Below are 27,677 nucleotides of genomic sequence, written 5' to 3'. Positions count from 1 at the left end.
TATAAGAACAAATACAATATCATTTACTGATTGGATGGATGACAAAAAAACCCCAACAATTACCCAGAAATTCCTAAGAGGCAGCATAAGCTTTTTTTTTAAAGTATTTATTTCATTACAACATAAATTGGTGTACATAAAAAGCTTTACCTATATATACTTCAAAAATTAAACTGTTAATACATCAGTTACATACAATTCACCTGAATTGTGAGCAGTGTCTAAAGCATTTGCATTAGTAATCTGTTGAAAGTGGTAGCACTGACATTGTTATTTCATGATTTCACAAATTTGTCCATGGTTTATCTACTAAGACTTACAAGCAAAGCAAGAGACTCCTGCAAAAGCCAACTTATCTGGTGGTTTATTGTGGTGGTTCGAGAAGTTTTGCAGGTGTAAAATGGTAAGACTAACAATATAATTGGTAAAAACTCAGCCTGTTTAAGAAATATTTGAAAAAAAAAAAAAAACAAAAAAATGGCCCTATAGTCATCATTGTCTCAAGTACCAACTCTGGTTTCCCTTCTCTGCTATTTGTTGGTTTCAACTGGACATTTAGTAGATACTTTTGACTCCAAATTTCTCTCATCCCTCCTATCCCTCCCATTTCTTCACATTGCATAATTTATGAAAGTTAGACAATCTCCAAAATAGCCTGCTGTTGTGGTTTAACCCCATCAGCAGTTCAGCTTCATGCAGCCACTCACTCACTCCTCCCAGTGATTTGGGGGAGAGAATCAAAAGGGGGAAAGCAAGAAAACTTATGAGTTTAGATAAAGACAGTTTAACAGGTAAAGCAAAAACTGCACCCACAAGCAAAGCAAAACAAGGAATTTATTCTGTTTCCCAGTGGCAGGCAAGTGTTTGGCCATTCCCATGAAAGCAGGGCTCCAACATACACAGCAATGACACAGGAAGACAAACAGCATCACTTTGGATGTCCTTGTCTCTCCCTTCCTTCATCTTCACCCAACTTCACATGCTGAGCATGATAACATATGGTCTGGGATACCCCTTTGGTCAGCTGGGATCAGCTGTTCTGGCTATGACCCCTCACAACTCCTTGTGCACCACCAGCCTCCTTGCTGGTAGGGAGAGAAGCAGAAAAGGCCTTGATGCTGTGTGAGTACTGCCCAGCAATGAAAACATCCCTGTATTATCAACACTGTTTTCAGCACAAATCCAAAATGCAGCCTCATACCAGCTGCTGTGAGGAAAATTAGCTACCCCAGCCAAAACCAGCAATCCTGCTGATTTCTAATAGCAATGGGTTCATTCCAGCAGCTCTCAGCATTCAATAGGCTGAAACAAATGAGAAGTCTCTGATTATATATTCTGAGTGCAAAATTTTACTGAGCTCGTATGCCAATCTCAGCTTTTAGTAGCAGTAATGTGAAGTCAGAATAGTTACAGTAATCCAGTAAATGTGTGAAACTACTACAAACTTGCATTACATTATCTCAGAGGAGGAGTTGAGGCAGTAAATATGTAAAAATGTACTTTGCTACAATAGTACTTGGACTCATACTGATAATAGCCACACAGAGCTGTTCTGTTAAGCCCAGTATGAATCTGGTGCGTGGAACAACACTATACAAAAAAGAAATTAATAAAATGCTTGTTACTACAACTGCTCAACAGTACCACCATTTCCCTTTCTCATGCTTTCTTAAGTTTCCCAGGAGCAATGCTACTGAGAAAAAAAAAAACAAACAGCTGAAGATATGACTCCATCTAAATCTTCTGAGTTCTTTCAAGTAGAAAACAATACACATCAGTCCGGACACAAAGCACCAGCACAGCTGTTAAGTTTTGTGATAATGAAGGGTACCACTTCTATGGAGCAGTCAATGGAATGCATACCATAAATCAGGAAAAGCAATGGCCACTCATGAACAGTGGTAATTGGAATACAACACTGAGAGCCAATCAAACAGGACAGCAGAGTTACAGCTTTCATGTGAATAATTTATTCTTTTATCACTTTTAAATTTTACCAGGTAGTTATTTACAAGAAACTTTTGTGGACAGAATTTACATCAGCTACTGCACAGTTTTATTAATTACTAGGGTATGATTAGCATCCTTGCCATGTTGCTTAACAGTGCTGGTTTTTATCAAACACAGTTATCCTTTTGCCAATTATTTGTTTGACTTAGTTTCCAAGTGTAAACAGAATTTGTACACATGCCTTTGCTGCAATTAAAGATTCTTTTTACAGAACCAGTTAATAGATAGAAACAGTAAAGCTCCATCTGTTTTTAGCCTTTCTTTATCAAAGCTGGGATTTAGTTTTTAGATCCAGTACAGGCTTTAGGCATTCCCATGTTAGGCACTACAATGCCTCTTTACCAAGACAGCAACCCTGAGAATTCAAATTGTCAGCTTGGACTCCCAGTACAGTGTATGGAATAGTTCACCCTGCAGTGGTAACCCAAAACACAGAGCCTGTCTGCAAAGGCATTCCAAAGAAAACTTGCTCAATTGTACCAACATGTACTAAATATGTCCTGAATAACCCAGCCAGGAGATGGAACCTGGAATCTATCCAGAACTCAATGTGCAGGAGCCTCTGTGTGTGCTTTTGGAGGATTTGCGTGAAGCTCGTTCCTGATAATGAGCCTAGGAAGTGGTCCCAATACACTAAGCAGCCATCTAGATTTGAGAGCATGTGCACACACATACAGACATGAAATACAAGGCCTCAGTTCAGCCCTGACTCAGCTAAAGGGAATTCACGTCTAAATCCTCTAGCAGATGACCTTGATTGCAGGAGTACTCTAGGCAGGAAAATTATTGTCTGAAAAATTAGGACAGAAAAATCATTTCCTCCATGTCCCACTAAAATAGGAGTACTGAAGATTCACGGAGAAGAAAGACAGCACAGCAAACTACATCTCTCCAGCTGGTCTCTGATGAGGGTTTGAATTTACCCACCTTGATAATTTGTGAGATTTTTTAGCCAATTAAAATACAATAGAAAATGCATAAATATTTAGAGATTAGGGACTAATCCCAAGAGGTTCTTTAGTCCACTGATGATCAGGCAGTAGGAGATATGGATTGAATGCTTGTAGGCTATGAAAGCACACCCAGATCTCCATGTTTCCATGCAAACACAGCAGACTTCAGGCTACTCTAGATAAAATAGGTGTGACTTAAAAGCAAAACATATGTAAATAGAACTTGAGGGTGGCCTGGCCCTTTAATTTGTACCACAAAACCCTGTTACATCAGTGGCTTATGGGTATCCTGTCATCTAGTCTTAAAGGAGTTGAGGTGGTGGGTAGGTAAGTGTGGAACTGCTCCAAGGTGGACAGTTCTAACTGGGTGGAGAACTGCTGAGCACCTCCACGTGTCAAAGGGACAATTGTTCCTAGGTTTAAATCAAACTGAAGAGTTCTGGGATGATAATTTTGTTCTTCAAATGCCTGAGGACTATCTAAATTCTGGGTTTTGTACCCAAGTTTGGTGGGGACCTTTTGGTGAAGATATATTTGGGGGAAAAACAACTCTCAGAGAAATTGCCTCAGGCTTACCATGGAGGAAACAGAGGCCACAGACCAGGAAATCTGGCTAGAAAGATGCCTCTGTTGTCAATCATCAGGCTGTGACTACACAGAGTTTACAAAGGAAACAGGTTTGACAGACAGATACTAATGAAGCCCAGATTTTGCCCCCACTGACACTGTGTGAACAGTGAAAGCTGGAAAGCACTTGATTCAACCTTATCTAAAAATAGGAGCTAGCAAAAATCCCAACCTTTGCAGGTTCACTGAATGCTTATTACTGTAGAAGTTATTTCCAAATACATTTCTTCATAGTGTACAGCAGCAAATATTGGAAGAAAGGATACGTTTCATTCTCATGGAAGTTTGCAGCATATTTTCACAGCTTAAATCATGGAGACTTCCCAAAACTCATTTAGAAGCATTTTCATGCATTAGCAGGAATGAAACTGCTTAATTAATGCTTAATTAATAGGAATGCAAAAGCTGGCCTGATGCCTCGCTATGCTGTAGTAGAAGGACTATACTATGTAATACTTTGAACTACGAAATTGTAATGCATTGAAAGATAAAACAGACATTTCCTTGTGTGTGTTGCTGCTGACTCTACTATTTCAAAATCTGGCCTAGCACTTATGCTAGCTGAGTATGCACCTTAACCCAGCTTGAAATACTTTCTACAGTTAACATAAAAATTATGCTGAAGGCAAACACATACTTTTTCTTTCTTCCTCAAGCTACAATGCTGTAATTTAATTTAGAGTCAACATTTCCAAGGATTCTTGTCTGAGAATTAAATCAAACATTCTGTGAATGGTATTAAATTCCACTGCACCAACCTGGGCTGAGGCTAAGATAAACATCACACTCTGCAGGCCTACAGCTCCAGCCTGGCTGATGCTTTAATTAGTTCACTAGGGAATAGGCTCACTTGGTTAAGAACTTCTAAGACTGGACCTCTGTTTCTATAGCATGGCTAACCAGATCAACTGCATTAAAACCCTGTGCAAGACAGATGGAGAAAAGAAAAAAACCCCACAAAATATTAAAATTAAGGAAAGAAGCATCTATAAACTTCACTACTTTCTTTTGTAAAGACGATGTCTCTTAGGACAGAGCCTGCTGCCTTCCTTTGGAACTAGCAATTACATATAAGAATGCTAAAGTCCTGTTCAACAAAAACATCTTAATAAAACATAAAAAGATCTTTTTCTTTGATGTAAGGTCCCTATGTCTTTCTAAAATACGAATATATACTAGAACTTTGAGTATAAACAATTCTCTTCCACAGTCCATGCCTGTTCCACACTGTATGTGCAGCAATGTACTAGCAAAAACACAGGTTCCTTTTTCAGAAAAGGTTTCTCAGTGATTTACCATAAAGCTAAAATATTGGCTTGCCTGATTTTTTTTATATAAAATGTATAAAATAAATGCATGTGCCCTTTTCAATATAGTCTGTGTAGACAATGTTCTCTTTTCCAGTTCTGAGTAAAGTAACAAAACGTACACTCCAATTTTCCACAGCCAGGAAGGAGTTTTGTATGGTTTTGTCTCATCAGGATGCTGCTCCACAAACAGCTCTCTTGGGCAGCTTAGAATCACAATGACAGCATATGCCATCAGCATGTACTGCAATTAACAAGGACTTATTGATTACAGCAATCATTAAATCAAAATAAATAAAGCAGTCTCTCAATCAAAAGATGGAGAAGTAACATCATGCTTGTGCACAATATAATCGACATGTGCTGTGCATTCCTATTTTCCATGTCCTCCTTTGATGGTCTTGAACTAAGTTGGAAAAGTCTCTTGCCACAGGATACAGAACATACAGTGAAACATTCAAGCTGTTTTCAGTCAGTTTCAAAGAATTTACATTTGGTTTAGGTTAACCTTCCTCGGCTTGCAGTTAATTAAAGAGCAGCTGAAGTACAAAGTCTTTCCCCAACTCTAGTGGCATACATGGTTGTGCCAATCGGTTGTAGTCTGAAGAACTTCAGTTCATTTTTGTTGTAATAAAATCTCTGATAAAAAAGTAATAAAACAAAGTCTTTTGATATAGAAATGGTTGCCTCTTTCAAATAAAGAACATATCAACATTTCATATCTGCTGTAATATGCTACATTTTAAAAAGGTAACTTGACTTTTTTTTTCATTTATATTCCAAGTAAAACATGTGGCCCTCATTTGTGTTACTCAAAACTTTGTCTGGTATCTGTTAAATCATCTGTGGTTGAAATTCCGGGGACCACACAGTGCCACATCTTCCTAAAACCATCTATTACACCAGAAATGAAAGGCTGTGATGGAGATGTTCTTCCTATACATTTTTAACACAGGAAATAGTTGGTTTAACATACAAACAAATGCAGCTATGCTACGTTGCCAGCAGCATTTATCCCTCACTATCATCCCAGAAGGAAAAAACCCAAATGGCAGAAAAGCCTCCAGCCCAGACTGCAACTATGTGTAAACACAGTCCACACTATTGTCCCATTATGACACTGTTGTCAGGAGTATTTTAGAAATCCAGGTGTAAAAACATTTTTCTCAGATTAGGAATTGGCACAAACATAATCCAGATTATCCTTTATAGCAGCTTTTACTTTTATGTGCTTGGCTTTTCACACAAAGCACAACAAACATGAGAATAGTTACAACTGAGTTACAACCAGCTCAACATCTTGGGAGCAGAAAAAAGGTAAGGGAGAGCCCCTTTTCTCTGCAGACACACCAAAGAAGGTCCCCTCTATAGGTGGGAGTTTGTGGGTCTCCCACAGGGGCAACCCAACTCCCCTCTCAAGAAGCCAGAGCCAGGCTGGCCATTTCACAGTGGGAGAGAGCCCTCCTGGTCTCCTGCTTTGTCCAGCCTCTCAGGCAGAGTAAGCACAAAGGGTAGGAGGACACCCTTGACGTCCAAGGGAGCTTTAAGAAGCTCCCCGTCAAAGGTGCCCTTGAGTCCACCATCCGCTTCCACCTCGCCGTCCTGGGCTAGGCTGAAGCGAAGGGTGCCGGTCCGGTTGACACAGTAGATGGTGTTGCCCAAGGGGGCACAGCGGAAGGGCTGGATGGGGCCGCTGCTGGGCCGCAGGCTGGCACACTGGCTCCAGCACTTGGCCACTGTGTTGTACCGGAAAACTTCAACACCACCAGCAGTCCCGCCGCCTGGGCCCTGCTCCCCACCACGGCCGCTGCTCACGTCAAAGCGGTAGATGAAGCTCTTGAAGGCCACCATGTCAGCAGAGCGCCGGCGGCTGCTGTTGTAAGGGCATTCCTGCCACTCATCACGCTTGGGGTCATACTTGAGCAGGCGGTAGAAGAGGGAGCCTCCTGACACATAGATCTCTCCGTTGCAAGTGGTGGCCTCATGAGCCACAGCGAAGGCACCCTTGGGCAGAGGTGCCACAGGGCTCCAGCGGTCAGCCCGAGGGTCATACCTCTCCACAGTGAAGAGGCACTCGCCCCCCACAGCGTACAGGTAACCATCCAGGGCCAGCAGCTTGAGCTGCGACCGGGGCTGAGCCAGCGGCCGCACCTGGCTCCAGGTGTCGGTGAGCGGGTTGTAGCAGAAGACCTTGTCAGAAAGGCGGGCCCTGGGCTCGCTGCCCACCGGCCCTGTCACGATGCCCCCCGCTAGGAAGAGGTAGTTGTGCAGGACACACATGGCACAGCCCTTAGCATTGGCTTCCTCGGGCAGGCGTGTCAACACCCTCCACTCGCCGCTGTCCTCCTGGTAGCAGTGGATGAGGGAGCCACTCTCCTCCAGGGACACCACGGAGGAGGGGCTCTGCGGCCGGCTGCTCTCGCGGCTCTGTGGCCGGCTGCCTCCTCCCGGCCGCTCGAAGGCGTCGCTGACCTCGGCCACGAGCAGGCAGGGCCGGCCGGCCTCCATGCGCCGCTGCAGGATGAGGTCCCGCTCAGTGCCACTGAGCCGGCCATAAACGCTGGGCTCTCGCAGCACCTCCAGGTAATGGTCGCTCATGAAGCGATAGGCAGCCTCCCGCAGCTCCGCCAGCCGCTGCTTCTTGGCCAGGCAGAGGAGCTGGTAGCAGTTGCCGAGGCAGAGCTGTGCGCGCATGGCCTCGGCGGCACAGTGCAGGGCACACGGCATCTGCAGGACGCGGGCGCCGCTCACCACCTCGGCCAGGTTGTCGTGCCGCACGTCTCCCATGCGCGCCGTGTACACGTAGTCGATGAGCAGCCGCAGCGCCCCGTAGCTCACGCCCTTCACCCGCAGGACGTCCCGCGAAGCGCGGGCACGAAAGTAGTCGCTCTTGGCCGCCAGCACCGACTTGTGCGCCCGAATGCGACGCCCGGACACTTCGATCACAAGGTCGGGCTCCTCCGCCGGCCGGTCCCGCGGCCCCAACACCTCCTCATCCTCCTCCTCCGGCTGGCAGGCGGCGTTGTTGATTTCCCACTGGCTCTGCACCACCCTGCCGCCAGCGGCGGGCGGCTGCGGCTCGGCAGCGGCGGCGCTGAAGCAGAGGGAGGAGCTGAAGCCGCAGGGGGCGGCCGGGGTGGGCGGCGGGGCCGGGGGGGCGCCGTTGGCGGCCCCGCTCTCCTCGTCCTCCTGCGCAGCGCTGCCCTCCATGGAGCCGCGCTACCTGTGCCGCCGCCGCGCCGGGCCCGTGCGGAGCGCTGCCGGCCGCGCCATCGCCTGCAGGGGACACACGACAGCGCTCAGCATCCGCGCCTGACCCCGCTCGCCCGCCCCTGCCTTCCCCCCGCTTCTCCAGCTCGGTACTCGGAGCCGCCGCTCTCGCAGGCGGGGCCGTCTCTGGTTTCCGGGGCTAAACCTCGACTTCTGCTTTCCCTGGGGAATCCACCCTGCAGCTCTCCCGCCTCCCGCTGCCGGGGCTCACTGCGCTAGCTCAGCCCCCGAAAACCTGAGCTCTTCTGGTGGGACGGGGGATCGCCCCGATGAGCACCTTAACAGCCTGAAAAGCAATTCTGATTTCCTGTCGCTATGCAAAAATTTTAAGCAGTTTTCAGGCACTGCAACCTCTTCTTGACAACTGGTCCCTACGCTGTTCTGGGTGATGAGGAAAAATGCCCTTTAAAGGGAGATACTTAGGAGTACTATCATAATGTATTCACCTTGTGCAACTATTTCAGTGGAAGGCGGCCGTTGCAATGTATTCTGGAAGACGATTCCCCACTAGTCAGGTTTTGTCTTCGCAAGACCTTTCCAAAGCTTTCTTCATAACACTGCTTCTCATATGCATTCAACCTGTTTAAAAGAAAGCGTAAAAAGTTGGTTAGTTTTAAAATGTATAGATTCTCTCTTCACTCAGAGGTATGGGGCTATTAAAGTTATCTTTAATAGGATACCTAGAATATCTCAAAGGGACTGTAAGTATGCTAATAATTCTAATTGTTTACAAAACATATCAAGGGATTTTTTTCCTGTGGTTAGGACAAGCAATTTCACACTTACGTAGCACCATATACAGCTGTAATGGACTAGCAAAGTGTAAATCACACTTCATAAGGACTGCTTCATGTCTGTAAGATTTATAGCTTCTATTAATGAAAAGTAGAAACAAGCAAAAAAATCACAACAGATAATTAGAACATGAAGTCCATTCTGGGAAATGTCAGGCTACAGGGCATGGCTGGAAGTAGGTTAGTCCCCATCAGCACAATCACCACACAGTTGTACCTTCATTTCACAAATGTAGTTTTTAGAATTTAACAAAGTGTAATTTGTTTGCCTCATGTTTGTTTATCAATTTCCCAGGCTCCACTTAAGTTTTGATGAATGACATGAAAATTGTCCAAATGTACTTAATTTCATTTAATAAGTATCTGCAGCTCAATTCTATTTTTATAGAGGTTGTTAATTTCCATTAAAATCCCTGTTAGCAGTTTTTTCACAGTTCTCAAGGAACACTCATTTCTGTGTAAAATATGCATTGTAACTTCCTTTCAGCAGAGATGATTCCTTTACCCTATTGATGTTAGGAAAATCTAACTTTCTGTTTTTTTTTTTTTAATTTTATTTTACTGAAAGCATAATTGGTAAGTGACATTGTCTGGAAACCCCTGACACAGACATGAAACCTAGATACCCATAGTTGCACATGTAAACTTTCCTTAAATGGTAGTATCACTCATCTCTTATGGGTTTTTATTTTGTGGACTTGCCCTGTGAAGGGCTTTCTACTACATTTGATCCCATTCAGTTAGACTTAATCAATGCTGATTTTGATTTCTGGGTATTTGAGACTTTGACACCATAACAAGGTTTCAACAGCATTGAATATTAGTTATGAGAATGTGTAGATTTAACAAACACGTCATCTGGGTGTTTAAAATCTGGCACTCAGAAACTTTCTGTGAAATTGTATGAACTTTGGATAGCCTTACTAGGAAATTTGCTGCAGTCCAGACCCACCTGTAGGTCAGGTTTTACTGAGTTTTCTGCAGCTTTAACTGAACAGGAGAAGTGCAGTGATCTGTGTGTACACTCAGTGTGTCTGTAGAAGATGTACAGATTCACTAATAACTTAAACTGGTCAGCATCCCTGTTGATGTGATTATGTCTTCACAGTACTGAATTCACTATGTAACATTTTTTTGTTTTTATGCTGTAGACACTGAGATTAATTTCTTTCTCCTGCAGGCATTCCAAAACCCAGCTTTGCTCAAGAGCAACTACTGTAACTGACAGTGGTGAAATGACAAAGGTCCAGCGGAGGTGGCAAGGAAAATACCTAGAATGCCAAGCTCCACTGTACTTATAGTAAGAAAATGGCTACAAGTATATAATTTGTGACACAAGTAAGTAATTGAAACATTTTGTCTCTCCTCTGCTCTTTTTTGAGCTGAGTTCCCCAATATTCAGTCCTTTATCTTAATACAGTTCAGGATGGCTACCTCCACAATCATGAACACTCAGTGCGTGCTAATATACCTTCTCCCACTGCTCTCAGTATTCTGGCCTTTCCTGACACACCTCACTTCTGACACCACTTCTACTTATGTTCCCCTCTACAAGAAGGAATAAGTAGCTTCAGATAGTTTCAAACTCTCAGTCTACAGCTTGATTTTGCAAGTGAAACTATAAGGGAAGAATGAAAAAGAATGCTACCAAAAATTAAAAGTGTGGGTGACTAAATGTGAGAAATAAAAACCGGTAACTGTACTATTAGTAATATCTCTGTATGGTGAAATGTATTTCCTGCACTATGTCTCAAAGAAAAAAACATAATTTAGAATATTCAAAGTCGTTAAAGCAGCAACCAGGAAAAAAGTGATCTTTTCATATTTCTCAACTAAAGAAAAAAAAATTATAATGGTGAGATCCTCCTTAGGCATAGTAATCATACCTTTCACCATATTCAGGTATCTGCTTGGGTTAGAAATTTGACTTGAACACTGAAATATTATTGAGAAAGAAGCTGCCACCCACCGAAATCATAACAAACACCTGTTCTGGCATCCTTCCAAGCAATCAGAGTGAGAAGGAAGGACTGATGGTATGGCCTGCTAATGGCAAGCAGCAGAATTCTGAAGAAAATTATCTGCTGGTATAGCTAAAGCTGATTACCAAGAATATGCTGAATTTTATGCTGAGTATAGTAAGGACTTGAATCAAAGTATCACATGCAATTAAGGCAACAAGGAACTGCACAGGGAAGCTCAAGACTTAGATAAGCTGAAAAGAGGTTTTGGAAGACTTTGTCAATGACAGCAATGACCACTCCAGCAATCTCAGCACCTCTGTCTAGCTGAAAACAAAATATAGGCATTACATAAAAATGAAGTTCAAAAAACAATCCGGTTGTGGAACCCTCCCATTATTGAGCAACACAACTGATCTGAGTGAAAAGGTCGTGGATTTAGTATAAAAGAGGAAGACGCTGGAAGGGGCTGATGGAAATTACAATGGTTCTCCATTCTTATCTGCAATGATCAAAGAGTTGTACTGCTGTTCTGACAATACAGTACATTCAAAAATTACAGAATTGCAGAAGATACTTGATAGCTGTGCTGATTAAGAAGAATCTGATGCCCTAACAATCTTGCTTGGCTTAAAACAAACTTAAGTTTTAGCACTTTTTTCAAAACTCAGAAACAGGATAGGTACTGAAAAGGAAGCAAGTTGTTTACAGTACATGGTATCTGTGGACAGGTATCACCTTTTAAGCTGAGGACTTTTAAGTGAGAAGCTGAACTACTTGTACTGAAACTGTTTTCATTATCATGGGCTTGTCTAGGGATGATGTAATGTTAATGGACAGAGGAGCTGCCAACAAACATGAACTGTATTTACAGACTTGGCAATGACACAGTTACAATATCCTGGATGTGTGGCCCCAGCCTCAAATGCTGAGAGACATTGCTCAAGTAACAGCACAGATAAGAAGGCATAGTTTTCCTGACAGAGAAACTGTAGTGAAGAGCTGCAGGTAAAGTTTCCTGCATTCATTTGGCAATCCTTCTGATAAAATCCAATTAAATGCTTGTATTGCATTGTTCTGTCTTTATTTTTTTTTGTGCAGTGCCAATAGCCTTTGACCCAAACCCTGTGCTCTAGCAAAACCCACTTTCTCTGGGGAATATGCACATGTGGGAGGAATTGGGTTACTGCTCTACAGTTCACAAATGGAAACTGCTCTGACTCAGTCTCAGGGTAAATAAAAACAGTGCTTTCCCTATCATAAGCAACTCTAATTTACATAAGCAGGCTGTCCTCCTCAAGAGACCCACCTGTTCAGAAAAGACAGAATGTCATTCTGCTCCACCTTAGTCCAGAAAATGCTCTTGTAAAAACTTGTACTGCCAAATTTTACTTCAGTAGAAAATTCCCCTGGGACATGGGCGTCATCTGATTGAGATGATTAAGGACTCCAAAGAGGCAGGATCATCAAAAGAGAAAAAACATCCCTTGTATTTATTTTAAAAACTAAACGATTACTTAAAAGTAGAATTGGCCAGCAGGAAGACATCCAGCTCAGGCCAGAAGACAAAATCTTCTAGGAGGTGAATAGTCACATGTAGACTGGTTTGCATTTTTATAAAAAATAGTCTGTTACACTCCTGCTCATCGAGTAGATTGTGAAGTTTGGAGGAAAAAATATTCTCTTTGTAGGTGGGGAAAACATCTGAAGCACAAAGATGCCATTTCTCTGAAAGTGCTTGCACCACTTGAATTCTTGAATCCTATTACAGATTTTAACTCTAAATCTTAGCCACTTGATTAACCTTCTGCTTGTAAAAATCACCTTTGTCTTTCAATGTGCCACCTGAAGAAATATAGCAGGAATAATAATTCTTTTTCTTTCCCCTTTTTAAAACTACAAGAGATCAAAACTGGGGTTACAATACAACCCTAGTGTCTTGACCTGACTGCTGGATCTATGTCTTTTGTTGCATCAAATTCACACTGAAGTTGCCTATGCAACTTCCTTTTGACCTTTCAAGGTGCTGTAATTTTGTCACAATATGTAACAGAGGTATGAATGTTTTTATCTCATAACTACACAATTTTCATAAAACTACAAACAAAAAAAAATTAAAGAAATGCAGCTGATGATTACAGACCACACAAGAAACATGTGGGCAGCAGCTCCTCATCAGAAACTCTGAGCAAGAAAAGGCTGTGTGTGTCTGGGTGGGGAGGAAGACAGAGAGGAAGTAAGTCATAATAAAAATATTATCAAAAGCCTGATTAAATCGACTTTACAGCTAGAAAATTCAAACTAAAAATATACAAGTTCTAAACAGGCATCATGACCAGAGAAAAGGTTTCCTTACAGTAATATCCACAGAGACAAACACTCTCTAAAAAGGAAACTATCTTTTTGAGTTCCTTCCAGTTTAGACTCTTCTGAAATAATTAGGGACAAGCAGTATCTCTCAGGAGTTCTCACAGCAGAAAGGAAATAACATTCCCCCAAAAGCAAAATCTAGCAAAAATTAAGTGCAAGTCCTCTCCAGTATCTCTTAAAAAAGAGCAGTCAGAAACAAGTTTTGAGTGATTACAATAACCTTTGGGAAAAACTACAGGGCTGGCGTCTTTATCACTAATGCCCTACAGATCAGGAGATAATGGCATGGCAATACCATACTGAACGTAACAAAACCTTTTATGCAGAATTTTGGCTAATTCTAGACACAGGCTGGCAACTACAGTTCTAGATATAAGGTGAGAGCATGCGATCACATCTGTGAATAAACTGAAGTTTGGTTGCTTTCATCGTATCTGGGCACAGCTAATGCTACACTTAGTGAACAGCAGTACCAATTATACCAGCATGGTGCTACAGCTGAAAGGATAAAGTCCTTGAATGTGTATACTGGGAAATAAGCAGTAACAGTAGGGAAAATGTTACCTTTCATCTATAGCATTAGTAGGTTTGCAATGGGACATGGTGGATGAATGCATGGAAGCATGTATGTTCCAGGCTTTACATTTTGGAAATAGCATTTAAAAAATCAGTGAGGACAGAGAAAAGTACCAAATTATTTCACAGATATATATAAAAAAACAGCTTCAGTGAGAGACTTGCAACAGCAGTTTGCAACCAGTCACAAGCTTACTCTCTCTCCACACACTGTATGGCAGTCTTGAGCCAACACCCTGTAGGGGTGACAGTGGGTCTGTGAATCCTGTAATGTCTGAGGTAATTGATGAGGAAATTGATCTTTAACAGCTCAAGGTGCATCCTTGAAAGAAGAGCAGTTTGAAGTGCACCCTTAAGGAGGAGGGAGTCCCCTGAAGAATGTAACAGACCTTGTAGCTAATAAAATGTTTCCATCAATGCTTAGAGAACTGACTAACCAATTATGTGATGACACGTTGGAGAAAAGGGGTAGATAGAAAGTGAAGCTGTAGCTAAAAATAAAGTTCTTAGCCTCCTGTTCTTGCTGCTGCCTAAGTCTGCCTTGACCTCTTCTGACTGCCATAACTCACTCCACCCTTATCCCAAAAACAAAGGTGATACCTAGCTTAGACAAGCCCTAAAAGCCATACTTCCATGGCTTTGGAGAAAAGCTGACTTGTGCTAGTGGCTTAGAGAACTAGCAGAGCAAGCCGTAGTCAGCCCAAGAAATGCAGTGCTGACATTTCATCAAGCCTTGGTATGTTCGTTCTCCGACTTGATGACTGTGCACAAGTGTAGGCATATGAAAATCCTGCATACCGATGGCCTTCTTAGGCTGGTGGAGAAAAACCAAAACAAACCAAGTGTAAGTGTAAGCAAAGCAAAATATTTACACTACTGAGGGGGAAAAAACCCAACTAGTACTGTGGATACTGAAAAATTACATTAATTGATGAGCAAAGTGAAGAAAGGGCTCAAGGAAGAGAAATCTATAGACTGTGACTAAATACACAATAAACACAAAAAGTGTATCGAGCTTACGAGGATCCTGCATGGGTAAATGATCAGGTTATTAATATTCAAAGGTAAAGTAGCAGCACATGGAGAAATACATATTTTTATCCTGCTACACACTTCTCTCAGTACTGGATTATGTCCATGTGGGAGGCAGGATGCTGGTCTAGGTGGACATTTGATCTCATATGGAAGGATCCTTATTCTGATGCCATGAAGGGGATTGTGACTGTGTGCCTTGCTGGAAGGCACATGGGAGTCCAGGGTCAATGAAATTTTACAGGAGCAGGCTAGTTGATCTAATAATCCTCTCTGACCTCAAATTCTGGAGCACTGACTTGAAGAAAAGCATCAGCCTTTAGTGATTAAAAGTCTCAATTAAGCATTAATGTATAATGTGGTAATGCTGATTGCAGAAATGCTTTTCAGCATTAAACTGTATTGTCAACAATTGCAAACATGTTCAGTCTCTACGAACACTTTGGCAATGTTGGTACAAATAAAGGAGAAGGAGAATATCCACTGAGAAGCCAAGTCAAGTAAATCAGCAAATTAGTTCAGACAGATTTTTGAAAATCAAAGTAGTCAGTCTTGGTTTTGCATTCCAGAAGAGAACTTGACCTTCATGAATTTACTGCACTCTTCCAACTCACCTGCTATGTACTGTATTTAATACAGAAGTTAGGGCAATGTATTTGGAGGAAATTAAATTTCTGTTTTAAGATTTAAAACAGGATTTTGCTTTCAGTATCCTTACGGAAAGGACATACAGATTAAAGAGCCCAAAGCACTAGAATCTTCCAAAATATGTTAGCATTCTGCTTGAGAAAGACAGAATGTGAGAGGTAACAACAGACTTCATCGGGAAGCAAACAGTCCCATTTTTCTAACACCTAGGAAAAGAAAGAAAAACTTCTAGAGGAGGCAATTAATGAAAATACTTCTTCTTCCAGCTAAACTCTAAATTTGGTACTTAACAGAAAAAAGCCCCACTTCTAGAGGCTGAACAGGCTCATTGATTTATTGACTAAGTAAGCGATGCTTAAAAAGGCAAAGGTCCTTCAGATACATGGTGAAAGGCACCTTCTCATTTTTGGAGATCCTGTATTGCTTCTTTGCCCAGATATGTCTTCAGACTTGAGGTTTACAATCATTCTAGCTGCAACTAAAAATTACACTACACATAGTTCAATTTACAGAATAGTTCCAGGTTTCTGCAGACATTGTCTCTGTACACAGACTTTAGACTGGATTCAAAGGTGGAGAGACCTGCCGCAGTGCTAAACATGGCAAAGGCTGACTTTGAGGGCAGTTTTAGCTGGCAGGTGGCAATGCAGCAGAGATGTGAGACCTAAGCCAGATCAGATAGCAAAGCAAAACCTCCAACATGACAGCCCTAATCTGAAAGGAGGAAAGTATCAGGCAGCAGACTTCTGCCATGGCAGAAATGCTGCTGGTAGAGTTTGCTGTTGGGCCTGTAACTGTGAACTATTCGGTGACTCATAGGAGTCTGACATCTTTTATTTATTATTTCACAAAAATCAGGCTAAGGTGGAGAGATATGGAGCTATATTCCTACATGGAATTGATCTCTGGGTGGGATGTACCTCCCAGTTCTCCTGCAAGGGCAGAGACTGACGCTGTCTGAGCTGTACAGCACTGCCAATCTACCTGTAACAAGCTCCTGGAGTGGAATCTGGGAACACACACAGAGATTCTGTACACATATGTATTGTGTGGGTACAGCTAAGATGCCAACTGATCGGGATCCTCAAAACCAGAATATTAGAGCTACCAAGGCCTAGCCAGTAGAAAAGTACCAAAGACCATGGTGATGAAGTGCTTAATTTGTACAATCAGGAGACATTAATTCTTGCTTTGGGTGTCTTAGCCCAGAATCCCCTCCAAAATATACCTAGACTATTTTAAAAGACAGCACTACTGACTCTTGCTGCTACTTTACCTTCCTACAATAGTTAGAGCTCTGACCAAGCTACATGGGAAAATTGCCACTGCTCCTTCTTTTGCTTGATAACACTGAAATCCCCAAAAGTCAACTGAGTGCCCAAATCATCAAGTCTATGAAAGAAAGGTTACTCTCCTTCAGACTAAAGCTGTATTACTTTTCACAAAAACAATAAAAATGTTTCTGAGGGTGAGGAAGAAGAATCCTGGGTTCTGCTCCCTGAAAAAAGGGAAGATTCTGTTGTTCCCAGTGCCTTTGGTGGGTCAGGAGGGTTCAGTTGTATTGCCTGGAGATCCAAGGCATCCTGGCTTGAAAAACACTTTTGCTGATCAAAAAGCAGAAACACATGTTGGAGTTCAGAGGGACTCTTTAGGCAAGCTTTTACTATCAGAAGTACCTGTAGAGTGTCAGCACAGATTTCACCAAGCAATGGAAATGCTTTTAGCAGCAATGATGTAACTGAACGGGGAAAAAAGAGAAAAAATGAGTGTAATACATGCTGTTTACATTAGAAGTTAACACTTGCTGGCCATTCTGAGACAGAAATAAAAGAGGTTTATATTAAAATAGTCTTATTTTCATGGCCTGATATTTTCTGCATTGGATGCCTAACATTTTTTACTATAATGCAAATTTCATATGCTGAGCCTGAATGTTCAGTCAAAGATTTTCTGGTTGCACTGATTTCTCTGAATATACTCAACTTATATATTAAGAAATTAGGGCAAACAATTCACTATCTCTCACAATATTTTTTTTTAGCATTTAACAGGGCAGTTAAATAAACAGGTGACAGTTAAGAGGCTAAAATTAAGGGACAGAAAAGACTGCCTGTTTATCTAATCTTATTTCTGCAAGAACAGGCCAAAGAATTTTACTCCTGTACCAAGCCAATAACTTCTGGCTGAATTAGGTCAAAGCACTGTTCTGCTCAGGTCATCCATCTCACATCTGTATGGTTTTTCTGTTTTGGCCAATGACCTTGATGGAAAATCAGGTGTCAAATGGATCATCCTGAATACCTTGAAGAAATGTGCATGCTGCTTTTCACTTCAGAATTCACATTTCTGCCTTCTGCACTTTCATATCTGCTGATTTGGCAGCATTCTGTTTTCCCAAAATGATCCATGCTCTTTCTGAAGAGATATACCAGACTGGCAACACGGTGGTGAAGAGCGATGATGACTACAGCTACTTCAGGACTGTCCCGACTCCTTTTGGACTTATTGAAACAGAGTAGATGTAAAGACTACAGTATGTCTGACTATGATTCAAACTTATCCTTTTCAAGTGCTACAGAATAAAAGGTTGTTAATGCATGCCATTAAATATGTATCCTGTTCAATAGTCACAGTGCTATCTTTGCATTTATTAGTCAACAATCTGGGCAGAGCTGTACTGTCAGGACTTAGAGTAAGAAGGCAGACCTTCAAATCAGAGTGCAAGGCAGAGACATGTTTGGTTTTCTGTTTATGATTTGGGAGGTGTGAGAAGAAGCACAAATTCAGGGGTCCCAGTTTTGATGTTTCATTCGTAAGTCTAAGGTGTGGTTACTTCTGACTAGAGAAAGATTTTAGATACACATCAACAACATCTCCTCAAAGCAGACAGTGAGGCTTTTCAGCCACTGTACTCTGAAAAGCTGCCCGATTTTGGGGGTGCAATACAAGCATTTATCCCCTGTAAGGCTGCAAAATGTCATGGCAGGAATACTGTCCAGGTATTAAGCTAACTGATAGATCCTTGAAACTCTGCTGCCTGTCACAGTGAATGAGTGGTATAGACCTCACCCTGAACAATAAGTGAATGTTATGAAACAAATGCACAGGAACAGTCTTTTCCCTCCTTTTCATAAGTGTAAAGCTTCTTGGGACAAATGACACTAACTAACTCCAAAGCTCACAAAGCAATACACCCAAACGACATTTACTGTTTCTCCATCTGCTGTGGAAACCAAACTTCAGGACTCTATTATCAGTTGTTACTAAACAAGAAATACATCTGTGTACTGCTCCTTTCCATGGCTTTGGAAAGAATGAGGCTTGTGCTAGTAACTTGCAGCTAGAAACTTCCACCTAAGTTTCAGAGCATTTTGATAAAGCCAGAGGCTGACATCACTTTAAATCCCAACCCCACAGCAGTCAACGGAAAATTCCCATTAACTTCATGAGCATCTGGATTTTTTAATACTGCTGTATTGGGTTTGTATGGTAATGTTTTGACAGAGGGAGGGCAGCAGGAGTGACTTCTGTGAGAAGCTGCCAGAAGCTTCCCCATGTCTGATGGGGTCAGACGACTTCAAGATAGACCCACCACTGGCCAAGGCCCATCAGCGATGGTGGCAGAACCTCTGGGGTAACATAGTTAAGAAGGGGAAAAAGTTACTGTGCAGGAGCAAATGTGAGCCAGAGAAGACAGGAGTGAGAATATGAAAGAAACTGCTCTGCAGACACCACAGTCAATGCAGAAGGAGAGGGAGGAGGTGCTCCAGACGCTGGAACAGAAATTCCCCAGCAGTCTGTGGTGCAGACCACGATGAGATAGCTGTGCCCCTGCAGCTCATAGAGGTTAATGGTGGAGCAAATATTCACCTGCAGCCTGTGAAGGATTCCATAATGGAACAGGTGGATGCTGTGGATGTCATGACCCCGTGGGAAGCCCACACTGAAGCAGGTTTGCAGGCAGGACCAGTGACCCCACAGGGGACCCATGCTGGAGCAGATTCTTCCTGAAGGACTGCATCTAATGGGAAGGACTCACATTGGAGAATTCATGGAAAATTGTCTCCCGTGGGAGACATCCCTTGTTGGAGCAGGGAAGGGCTGTGACGAAGGAGCATCAGAGACAACGTGTGATGAATGGACCACAGTGCTGATTCCCTGTTCCCGTGGAGGAGAGGGGAAAGTAAAGAATTCAAGAGTAAAGTTAAGCCTGGGTAGAAGAGAGGTGTGGTGAGAAGATGTTTTCCAAGATTTCATTTTTATTTCTCATTATCCTACTCTGATTTCCTCGTGTTGAGTCTGTTTTGCTCGTAACAGTAGCTGGTGAGTGATCTCTCACTTTCCTTATCTTGACCCACAAGCCTTCCATTTTATTTTCTCTCCCCTGTCCAGCTGAGGAGGGCAGTGATGAAACAGCTTTGGTGGGCATGTTCATCCAGCCAGGGTTAATCTACCACAACTGTACATACAAATGTATATGGTAGGGGTTTTTTTTAACTGAAGCAATGCAGGGAGTTGCAGTAAAGGGGAAATGAAAGAAAGCTACAAGATAAGAGGACAACTTTCCCATTAATAGATTTGTCTTTGACTGATGGAATCAGGATATTTGTTGTTCGCATGCCATTCCCATAGCAAAGGGTTGGCTTTTAGTTCTTACTGTCTAACACTCTAAAATATGGGTTGCAAAAATAATAGTTTATCTCCAAAGCTTAGGGCCTGTTCTTCAAATCTACTTACAGGAGAGGGAGAAAAGCAGAACTGCTTCCAAGAAAAAAACCCCACACACTATGGTTTAACTCTGACAGGTTGATAGTCTGAAATGATTCAGAAGTCCAGGAGCCTTACAGCAGTTAAGAGATCCACATGCAAAGCTTACTCTGCTCCTTAAGTACTCCTAAAGGAATCAGTGTCCAGAAAAACAACAAACAGCTTGTGTTAATCCAGGAATGTGTACATGTAAAATAACTTCAATTAATGCAAATCATGTTGTGACAGACAACATAACAGCATGGAATCTGCTTGACCAACTTATGTCAATTTGTATAGAAAGGTTGTGGTTGCTGGAGTGTTTCCAAGCATGTTAAAAAAGGCTGTAAACCCAACACGTCTGTTTTAGCCAGAGGCAAAGCAATAGCAGCTCATGAAACATCGCACCTGAAAAGCACTTATGTGACACATCATTCTTCTCCCTCTGACACAAGACTCAAAATCTGTAGAACTGCTGGATTTTTTTCTCTAGCTTGTTTTGCATTAAATAAACTGACTTAACCGATCATGAATTCCTGCCATCCTTGTTGATGGGGTGTAAGAAACTGGTAAGTACCAAATGTGCAGTGCAGAACAAAGGACCCCACCAACTCTTTTTTGCAGTAACACTCAACTCCCCATACACAATACTGACCAGTCTTGTAAGCCTTTCAAAGCCATAACTGCCAGTTAGCATCCAAGGAGCATTTTAGGATGAGGACAGAAAAAAAGGCTGCAGCATTGCCAACACTAAGGAAAACACGGCATGTATGGTACTGAGCCTGCAGAGGGTTACAAGCAGATTTAAATGCTTTGGTCCCAGGACCAGCCACACTCAAAATGCCAACATCTGCATGTGTCACCTGAGTGTTTGCTCAATTAACTGCAGGAGGAAGGCAAAATCTCTACCCATCCACTGTGTTGTCACATGGTTATGAGTGCTGGCACAGGGAACTGGGCAGGAATGTACAGCTGAGGCTGGGGAAGGAACAGGGTCCCTTCCTGCACAGTGGCAGCTCAGTCATAGATCAGGTTAAACTGGTTGTCAAATCCTGAACTGCTATTAAGTAATTCTTCTTCAACTAGAGGAACCAATCATGCCTTTTCCCTGAAAAACCAATGCTGAGACCAAAAATGAAGCAGAAAGAATGGATGATGACAATTCCATTAAAAAATAAAACTGCAGACATGAAAGTGTCATGTCCTCAGAAGGCTAATAAAAATGAGCTCATTTTTAAAATGGGCAATTCTAAGGATGTGAAGCGGTATAAAATTACTTTTCTTCTTTCTTGTCCACAAGAAAGAAACAGGCTCCCAGCTGCAATGCTGCACAACGTCAGTAGGGATAAATAGAAAAATGCCTGCAAAATACATACAGGATCTCACCAAGAAAAAAATAATAAAAACCAGCTTAATTTATGTTAAAAGAAATTGAAGGATTTCCTTTCATGTTTTATTATAACCTTCTTTAGCATTCAGCTGCCCCTAATATCCTCTTGCAACAGGACACTACAAGATGCCGAAACCCCTGGTAAATAGTCATCTAACCACATCACTGTCTCTACGGAAACCTAGGCCAGTCCTAAATACTATAATCCTGCTTTACTATAGTAAAGCCAGTTAATGGCTTTCATTGAATGTTCCTGCCAAATAACAGTGCTTTAATATTTATTGACATTTCCAGTCTGTCCACCTCTTTGGACTGTTTATTATACTGAAAAGAGATGCAAACACAGCATTCATAGAAAAGAAGCTGTTGAGGATTTCAGTCTTTTGATATTATCAAGGCACAGTCCTGCAAGCTCCAGCTCCTAAGACTGACTTCCGTGCTGCCACTGCCACAAGCAAGTCCTGGAGAGCAGAGAGGAGCTGGGGCAGACAAGGGAACAGTCCTTGGCTCTTTGGCAGGTTCTCCTCAGACAGTGCCATTAGCAGTGGATGACCAGAGCATCCCATTGGCATGCACTGGATGTCCTAATTAAAGAGTGAATAAATGCTGTGTGATGGGCCCTGGGAAGAGGAATGCAGAACAAGCAGGATGGACCAGAAAGCTAAACAGGGGAGAAAATACTGTTTTGTCAATATTAGTGACAATTTAATTATTATTTTCCACACACATTCCACTTAATTCCTTTTTGGGAGATAGATGGTTAAGTCTCCGTAAAATGGAAAAGCTAATTTGCTTCTCAGATCATACAGCAGGATTGTTCTATTTTATTGCTATTCTATTTTTTATTGCCCTACTTTTTTTCCTAGCTTTTTGCTCTAGTTTTCTATTGTTCAGTTTAATTGCTGTGGAAAAGCTTTATGGAATGTTACTTCTAGAGGGTTTTATTTTTTCCTTGATAGGTTAAAAAAGTTGGCAGTACTATTTAATACTATCGTTCTCTCTGCTGTAAGTTTGGGTTCAGGAGTCAGCTTTTTGTTGCTTTAAAGATCCAGACACAAAAACCTACCGGCTCCAGACAACTGAAATTTAGCACGACTTTTCTTCAGGCATCTTTCATCCTGCAAAATCCTGCACGCATGTGTTCACCCAGGGCTTGCGTGTGCTTTTAGTAGGATGGGGAAGCGCGCCATGAAGAATTTATAGCGGGAAGCAATCTGCTGCTCTTACACATCCCTAAACGTTCCTGTAAAGAGTCGTTTAGATTTTTAATAGGTCAGCGGGATTAAAAAAAAATAAATACGCAAGGTTGGCTCCTCTGCGACATATGGAGAAGGAATACGGGAATATGCCCGGCCTCCCTGCTGCCCAGGGGAGGGGGGATTAAGAGGGACAGAGGGAAGAAGAACAGCACGATTAAACCTGACAGCGCTCCAGCATCCCCGCTGACACACAGACACACACACACACGCAGACACAGACACACGGTTACCGTCGCTCCGCGTCGCGGTTTTTACCGCAGGTATCGGCAGATCCCGGCGCCGATGCTCACCGCGGGCTGCCCGAGGCTCCGCGGTGCGGGGCGGGCAGGGGACTCCGGCACCGCCGCGGCCTCAGGACGTGCCCGGCCCCGTTCCCGCTCCCCCCGCGCTGCCTCTCCGCTTACCTTCCGCGGCAGCCGCCGAGCCCCGCGCCGAGCCCCGCGCCGCTCCGGGGCAGCTCCTGCAGCGCGGCGTTGGCGCGGGAGCCGGCGGGGGAGGCCGCGGGGGCGGGGTGGGAGCGGCGCGGCGATGCCAGGCGGTGCGAATGGCTGAGGCGCAGGGGCCGGGCGGGCGCGGGGCCGCGCTCAGCCCCTTTGTTCGCCCGGCAGGAGGAGAGGAGGGAGGAGCGGGCACGGACCTGTTGCTGCTGGCGGCGGCTCCCGGCGAGAGGCAGCCGCCGAGGGGGCAGCCGCGGGGTGTCGGCGCTGCCCGCCGGGACCAGGAGGGGCGGGCGGTGGAGCGGCCCCACCTGCTGAGGGAAACCTTCCCCGTGCGGCGCCGGGCGGCGCCGGGCGGGGAGCGGCGGGTCCTGCCTCACCTCCGGATGGGGCCGTGCCCGGGCCGCCGGCGTGGGGCAGGGCGGGGGCTCTGCTGCGGCAGCCCTGCTTGGAGCCGCGAGTGGCCGCGACTCCCGGCACGGCACGGCCCGGGGCCGGCCATGCCCCCGCTGGAGGCGATGGGGTGGGTTCCCAGGCGGAGCCTCTGCGTTGCCTCAGGTATCTGCCGCGGTGGAGCAACACGGTGGAGGCCAAGGTGGCTTCTGTTTGGGTGCAGTTTGCGCCAGTCACATTTTCACCTCCGCTTCAAGTCTGAGACTCAGCAGGATCCCCAGAAATAGACCCGTTTCTCCGTTCCTTGAAAAACCCCTCACGCTGCGTTACTTGAACTCTGGGTCTGCTCCCGACGCGGGCGATGGTACTTACCCTGCTCCAGTCCCACCGCGGGCTGCAGCCTCTTACGCCAAGACAGCAGACGTGGCCTGCTCTCACGGCCTTTCTGAACCATTCCTGGTGCCGGGATGTATCGCATTGCCATGGAAACGTACAGTTTTCCTGTCATACTGTTGCCTCTCAACACTACTCATCTACAGGCTTTCTGTTTCCTCCTCTGCACTGACTCCTGGGCCCCGTCAGACTGGTTCCCCTGCAGGTGCCCAGCGAGTGGCTCCCAATCCTGGGAGACACTCCTGAGCAGACTTGAAAAGCCACTACTCAGTCTCCTTTCTCAAATTAATCTGACAATTAATTGCTCTATACCAGCAGTGTAGCCTTTGCATCTGTGTGTTCTTCCAACTTTGTGGCAATGATGGATAAGCGTGGTTGTGTGTCTTGTCCTTCATTTTGTCCCATCGCTCCTACGTTTTGACATTGGTTTTGCTAAAACTCGGATGTGTTGACTTAGCACTTAATAAACTAAAGTGCTTGTGTGCAGTGCTAGGTAACTGTAACCCTTGAAATCCTTGGCTCCACTCATGTGCCCTTTCTTAAGAGCCAGGCTTAACTGAAAGGCTGCTTTTCAAGCTGAGGTCATGTCTGAGCTCCACTAAGAGAGGCCAGCATGCTTCTGGGTGCCACAAAATAGATAAGTAACAATCATTCAGTGTCACAGGGGTCTTAGAGTAGTTGGTAACCACAACATGTGGCTTTAGTATAATTGCAAATTTCCTGCTGTCCCCTGATTTGGGTCCTTTACAAGGTTAGACTGTAAGTTTCTGTACATGGTTTTATTCCTGGCTAGCTGGAAGAAGTTTCCATGTGATGCAGCAGATCCATTAAAACCTGCCAGAAATAGCTCCTCTCTCCTGACATTGGGAATTAATCTTCCTGCAGTTTCACGTTACTTAAAATACTATATATTTCAAGATGACACTGAAATTAGACAACTGATATAGATGTGGAAAATTACTTTCACTGTAATCTCTGTTGTTCTGTTCTTGTGTGGAGGATTGCCTCTCCTTAAAGTGCCCAATGTCTGTTCACACTGATTAGAGTTATGTGACTGTGGTAGCAGTATAATATCTGAGATCATTTGAGATGGTTCTGACTCATGCTTGCTGAATACATGACAATTTTAACCACTACTGGATTTTCTTAACTCATCTTCAGGTTTAACTGCCCAGACTGGGTGTACACAGAAGTGTCTGAGTAACGCTTTGTGGAGACAATTTGAAAACCAGTGATGGGTAGGAAGTAGCATATTGTGTTTTTATGAGCCATACTTGCCCCTGTGGCTGAAGCCAGCAGAAGATCTATACAAAATCAAAGCTCCACAGAGGTTCTATCCTGAGAGGTCAGGTAGCCCTTAGCCGTTGCAGACTTTATCCTCTGCTCTCACTGAACATTGCCAGAAGCAGATCAGGTAAAATTACCTCAGTTCTGCTTTATGGAATTTTAGCTTTGGGCAGCATTTCCCTAACTTTGTAAGCCTCAGTCCAGTCTCTTCTCTCCAAGTTTCTTTCCAGTCCCCCTTGCCCCTCTGTCATTAACCTATTAGTGAAAACAAATACCAAGGACAGTTGCTGACCTCTTAGCACAAATTTTACAAAATACTGCTGCTCTGTGAATCATAGGCTGGGACACTTGCCATGGAGAATAAGGCTGCTTGTTGACTAGGCTTTCAGTTTTTAGTAGAACTGGAGATAATGCTAAAAACTGGGACACCAATTGTAGAAATCATCCAAGTTCTAGCTGTTTGATTTCCCTACTTAACCTGAGTTCCAAAGGCTCCATTTATAATTAATGTACAGGAACAACCATGTCTGAAGGCAATTTTTCTCACCTATCTTTGACTTCTCAGGATGAGGTGAATCATCCTTTGGTATTTCATATTTCTCTCCATTAGCTGTAAAGTCAGACTGATACAGCTGTAGACAACTTTTTTTAAACACCTAAATTACATGAGATGGATCATTGCCCCATCATAGAAAAGACCTTATCCTAAAGGAATCAGGTATCACACAATTTACATGATACATGATCTGGTGCCTGATATGCATTTCTGTAGCCTAGCCAAGGTGACAATATTCAGGGAGACTTAGAGTTTATAGTGCTGCTACTGGCCATCAGACTGGCTAAGATCCTGTAGTCTGCAAGGGCAATTAGCCTGGGGCAACAACAGTAGCTGATGAGTAAAGGCAGGAAGGGAAGTGTTTGCTCTGTTCTGTCTCAGAAACATCAGCTAGCCCCTGCCCAGTCACATGCAGCAACCTTCCCTCTGGACATGCAGCCCGTCCTCTCTGTTTCTCACATACCAGCAGTGGTGTTCAGTAAGAAGAAGGGAATACAGCTTGGAAAAAATACTTTTATCAGATGTTTCTCTGGTTAAACCCCCCCAAAACGTACAAAACCAAAAACCAAACAAAACAGACAAACAAACAAAAACCAAACAGATGAGGACACAGGAATAGGAAGGTTTCTTCGTTTTACTCACCCTTTTGTCTGCTTAATCCACATCAGCCAAAACAAAGTATTTCAATATCTTCTTTCTAGAAGGCATCGGATTGTGATGTCTCTAGTGCAGAAATGGGCAATAGAGCTGAATGCCACTCTCATTACAGGGTCAACAACTGGCATCCCAATCCAGAGTACATCTGCTCAGAGCTTATCAAGGCCCTGCTCTTCCAGGGAGAGGTACAGCATTTCTTTTCTTTCTCCCTCTGGCTGTAGCAGCAGCTGCATTGCTGCCATTCCCAGTTCAGAGGCTGTCATGCAGGATTGGGCTACCATGGTAGCTGGAACAAATACACAGTTCCTCAGCCAAAATTAGCCAGCAGGTCACATCAAAAATTAATCAGCCCAGTCTTGAGGCATTGATTCTTGGCCACTGAAGCTACAGAATCATTTAACAAAAACGTTGTTTTATCCAGATGAAATATTCAATTCACGTCCTATGAAGCAAGAGGCTTTAAGCCTTCCTAGATAGCAGGCTCAGAGTGTAGTTCACAGCATAGGCAGGCTTGCTTTTATAAGGAAGTAAAGTAGAATCCTGCAGGTAGTGTAGCCATGGCAGCATGGAGCTGAGCACGGGTCCATGCTCAATTATTTACCCAGCTAATTAGGTGGGCTTTGCAGCTTTCGCTCACTGAGCCCATCACATTGTGGGCACATGTCCAGCACACTAGGCAGGACTGGTGAGCCTGCATAGACTAGACTGGCTACCAACATCTGTGCACACGCAAAGTGGTTGGTAGGCTATTTTCAGGTTTTTGGGTGTTGGGTTCTTCTGTTGTTTGGTTGGTTTTGGTTTGGGTTGTTTGGGGGTTTTTTATTTATTTAGATTGGCACAAGGATGTATTGGAAAAAAAAGTTGCATCAAAATTCTGCAACAGACATAGTTGAAACTTGCTGGTATTCCTTCCGTGAACGCTAGAGTATCAGATGCTGAGCTGATGTGGTCCCTACAGTATCCAAAGATCTAGGTCACAGCTAGAAGCCAAAATGTAAAACCAAACCAAAA

General features: G+C 43.6%; 1 protein-coding gene across 9 annotated transcripts; it reads right to left on the bottom strand.

Moving 5' to 3' along the window:
• On the bottom strand, window positions 1–27,133 carry KBTBD11 (kelch repeat and BTB domain containing 11). Of its 9 annotated transcripts, XM_071548440.1 has the most exons (5): window positions 24,146–24,345; window positions 23,348–24,076; window positions 22,751–22,927; window positions 8,614–8,746; window positions 1–8,173 (listed from the first exon to the last, which is right to left on the bottom strand). In XM_071548440.1, exon 5 carries the CDS (start codon window positions 8,105–8,107, stop codon window positions 6,341–6,343), a length of 1,767 nt encoding a protein of 588 aa, XP_071404541.1. In that variant the 5' UTR covers window positions 8,108–8,173; window positions 8,614–8,746; window positions 22,751–22,927; window positions 23,348–24,076; window positions 24,146–24,345; the 3' UTR covers window positions 1–6,340. The 9 variants fall into 9 exon arrangements, with proteins under 9 accessions (XP_071404541.1, XP_071404546.1, XP_071404544.1 ...); XM_071548445.1 differs by lacking the exons at window positions 23,348–24,076; window positions 24,146–24,345 and adding an exon at window positions 26,652–27,133; XM_071548443.1 differs by lacking the exon at window positions 23,348–24,076.
• Between the last annotated feature and the right edge of the window lie 544 nt (window positions 27,134–27,677).

This window comes from Pithys albifrons, chromosome 2, assembly GCF_047495875.1.
Source record: "Pithys albifrons albifrons isolate INPA30051 chromosome 2, PitAlb_v1, whole genome shotgun sequence".
NCBI lineage: Eukaryota > Metazoa > Chordata > Aves > Passeriformes > Thamnophilidae > Pithys > Pithys albifrons.
This window is presented reverse-complemented; position numbering and strand designations above follow the sequence as displayed.

What these genes read in the sequence shown, in the direction of transcription:
- KBTBD11 (XM_071548445.1), bottom strand. Translation starts at nt 8,107, where the DNA reads ATGGAGGGCAGCGCTGCGCAGGAGGACGAGGAGAGCGGGGCCGCCAAC.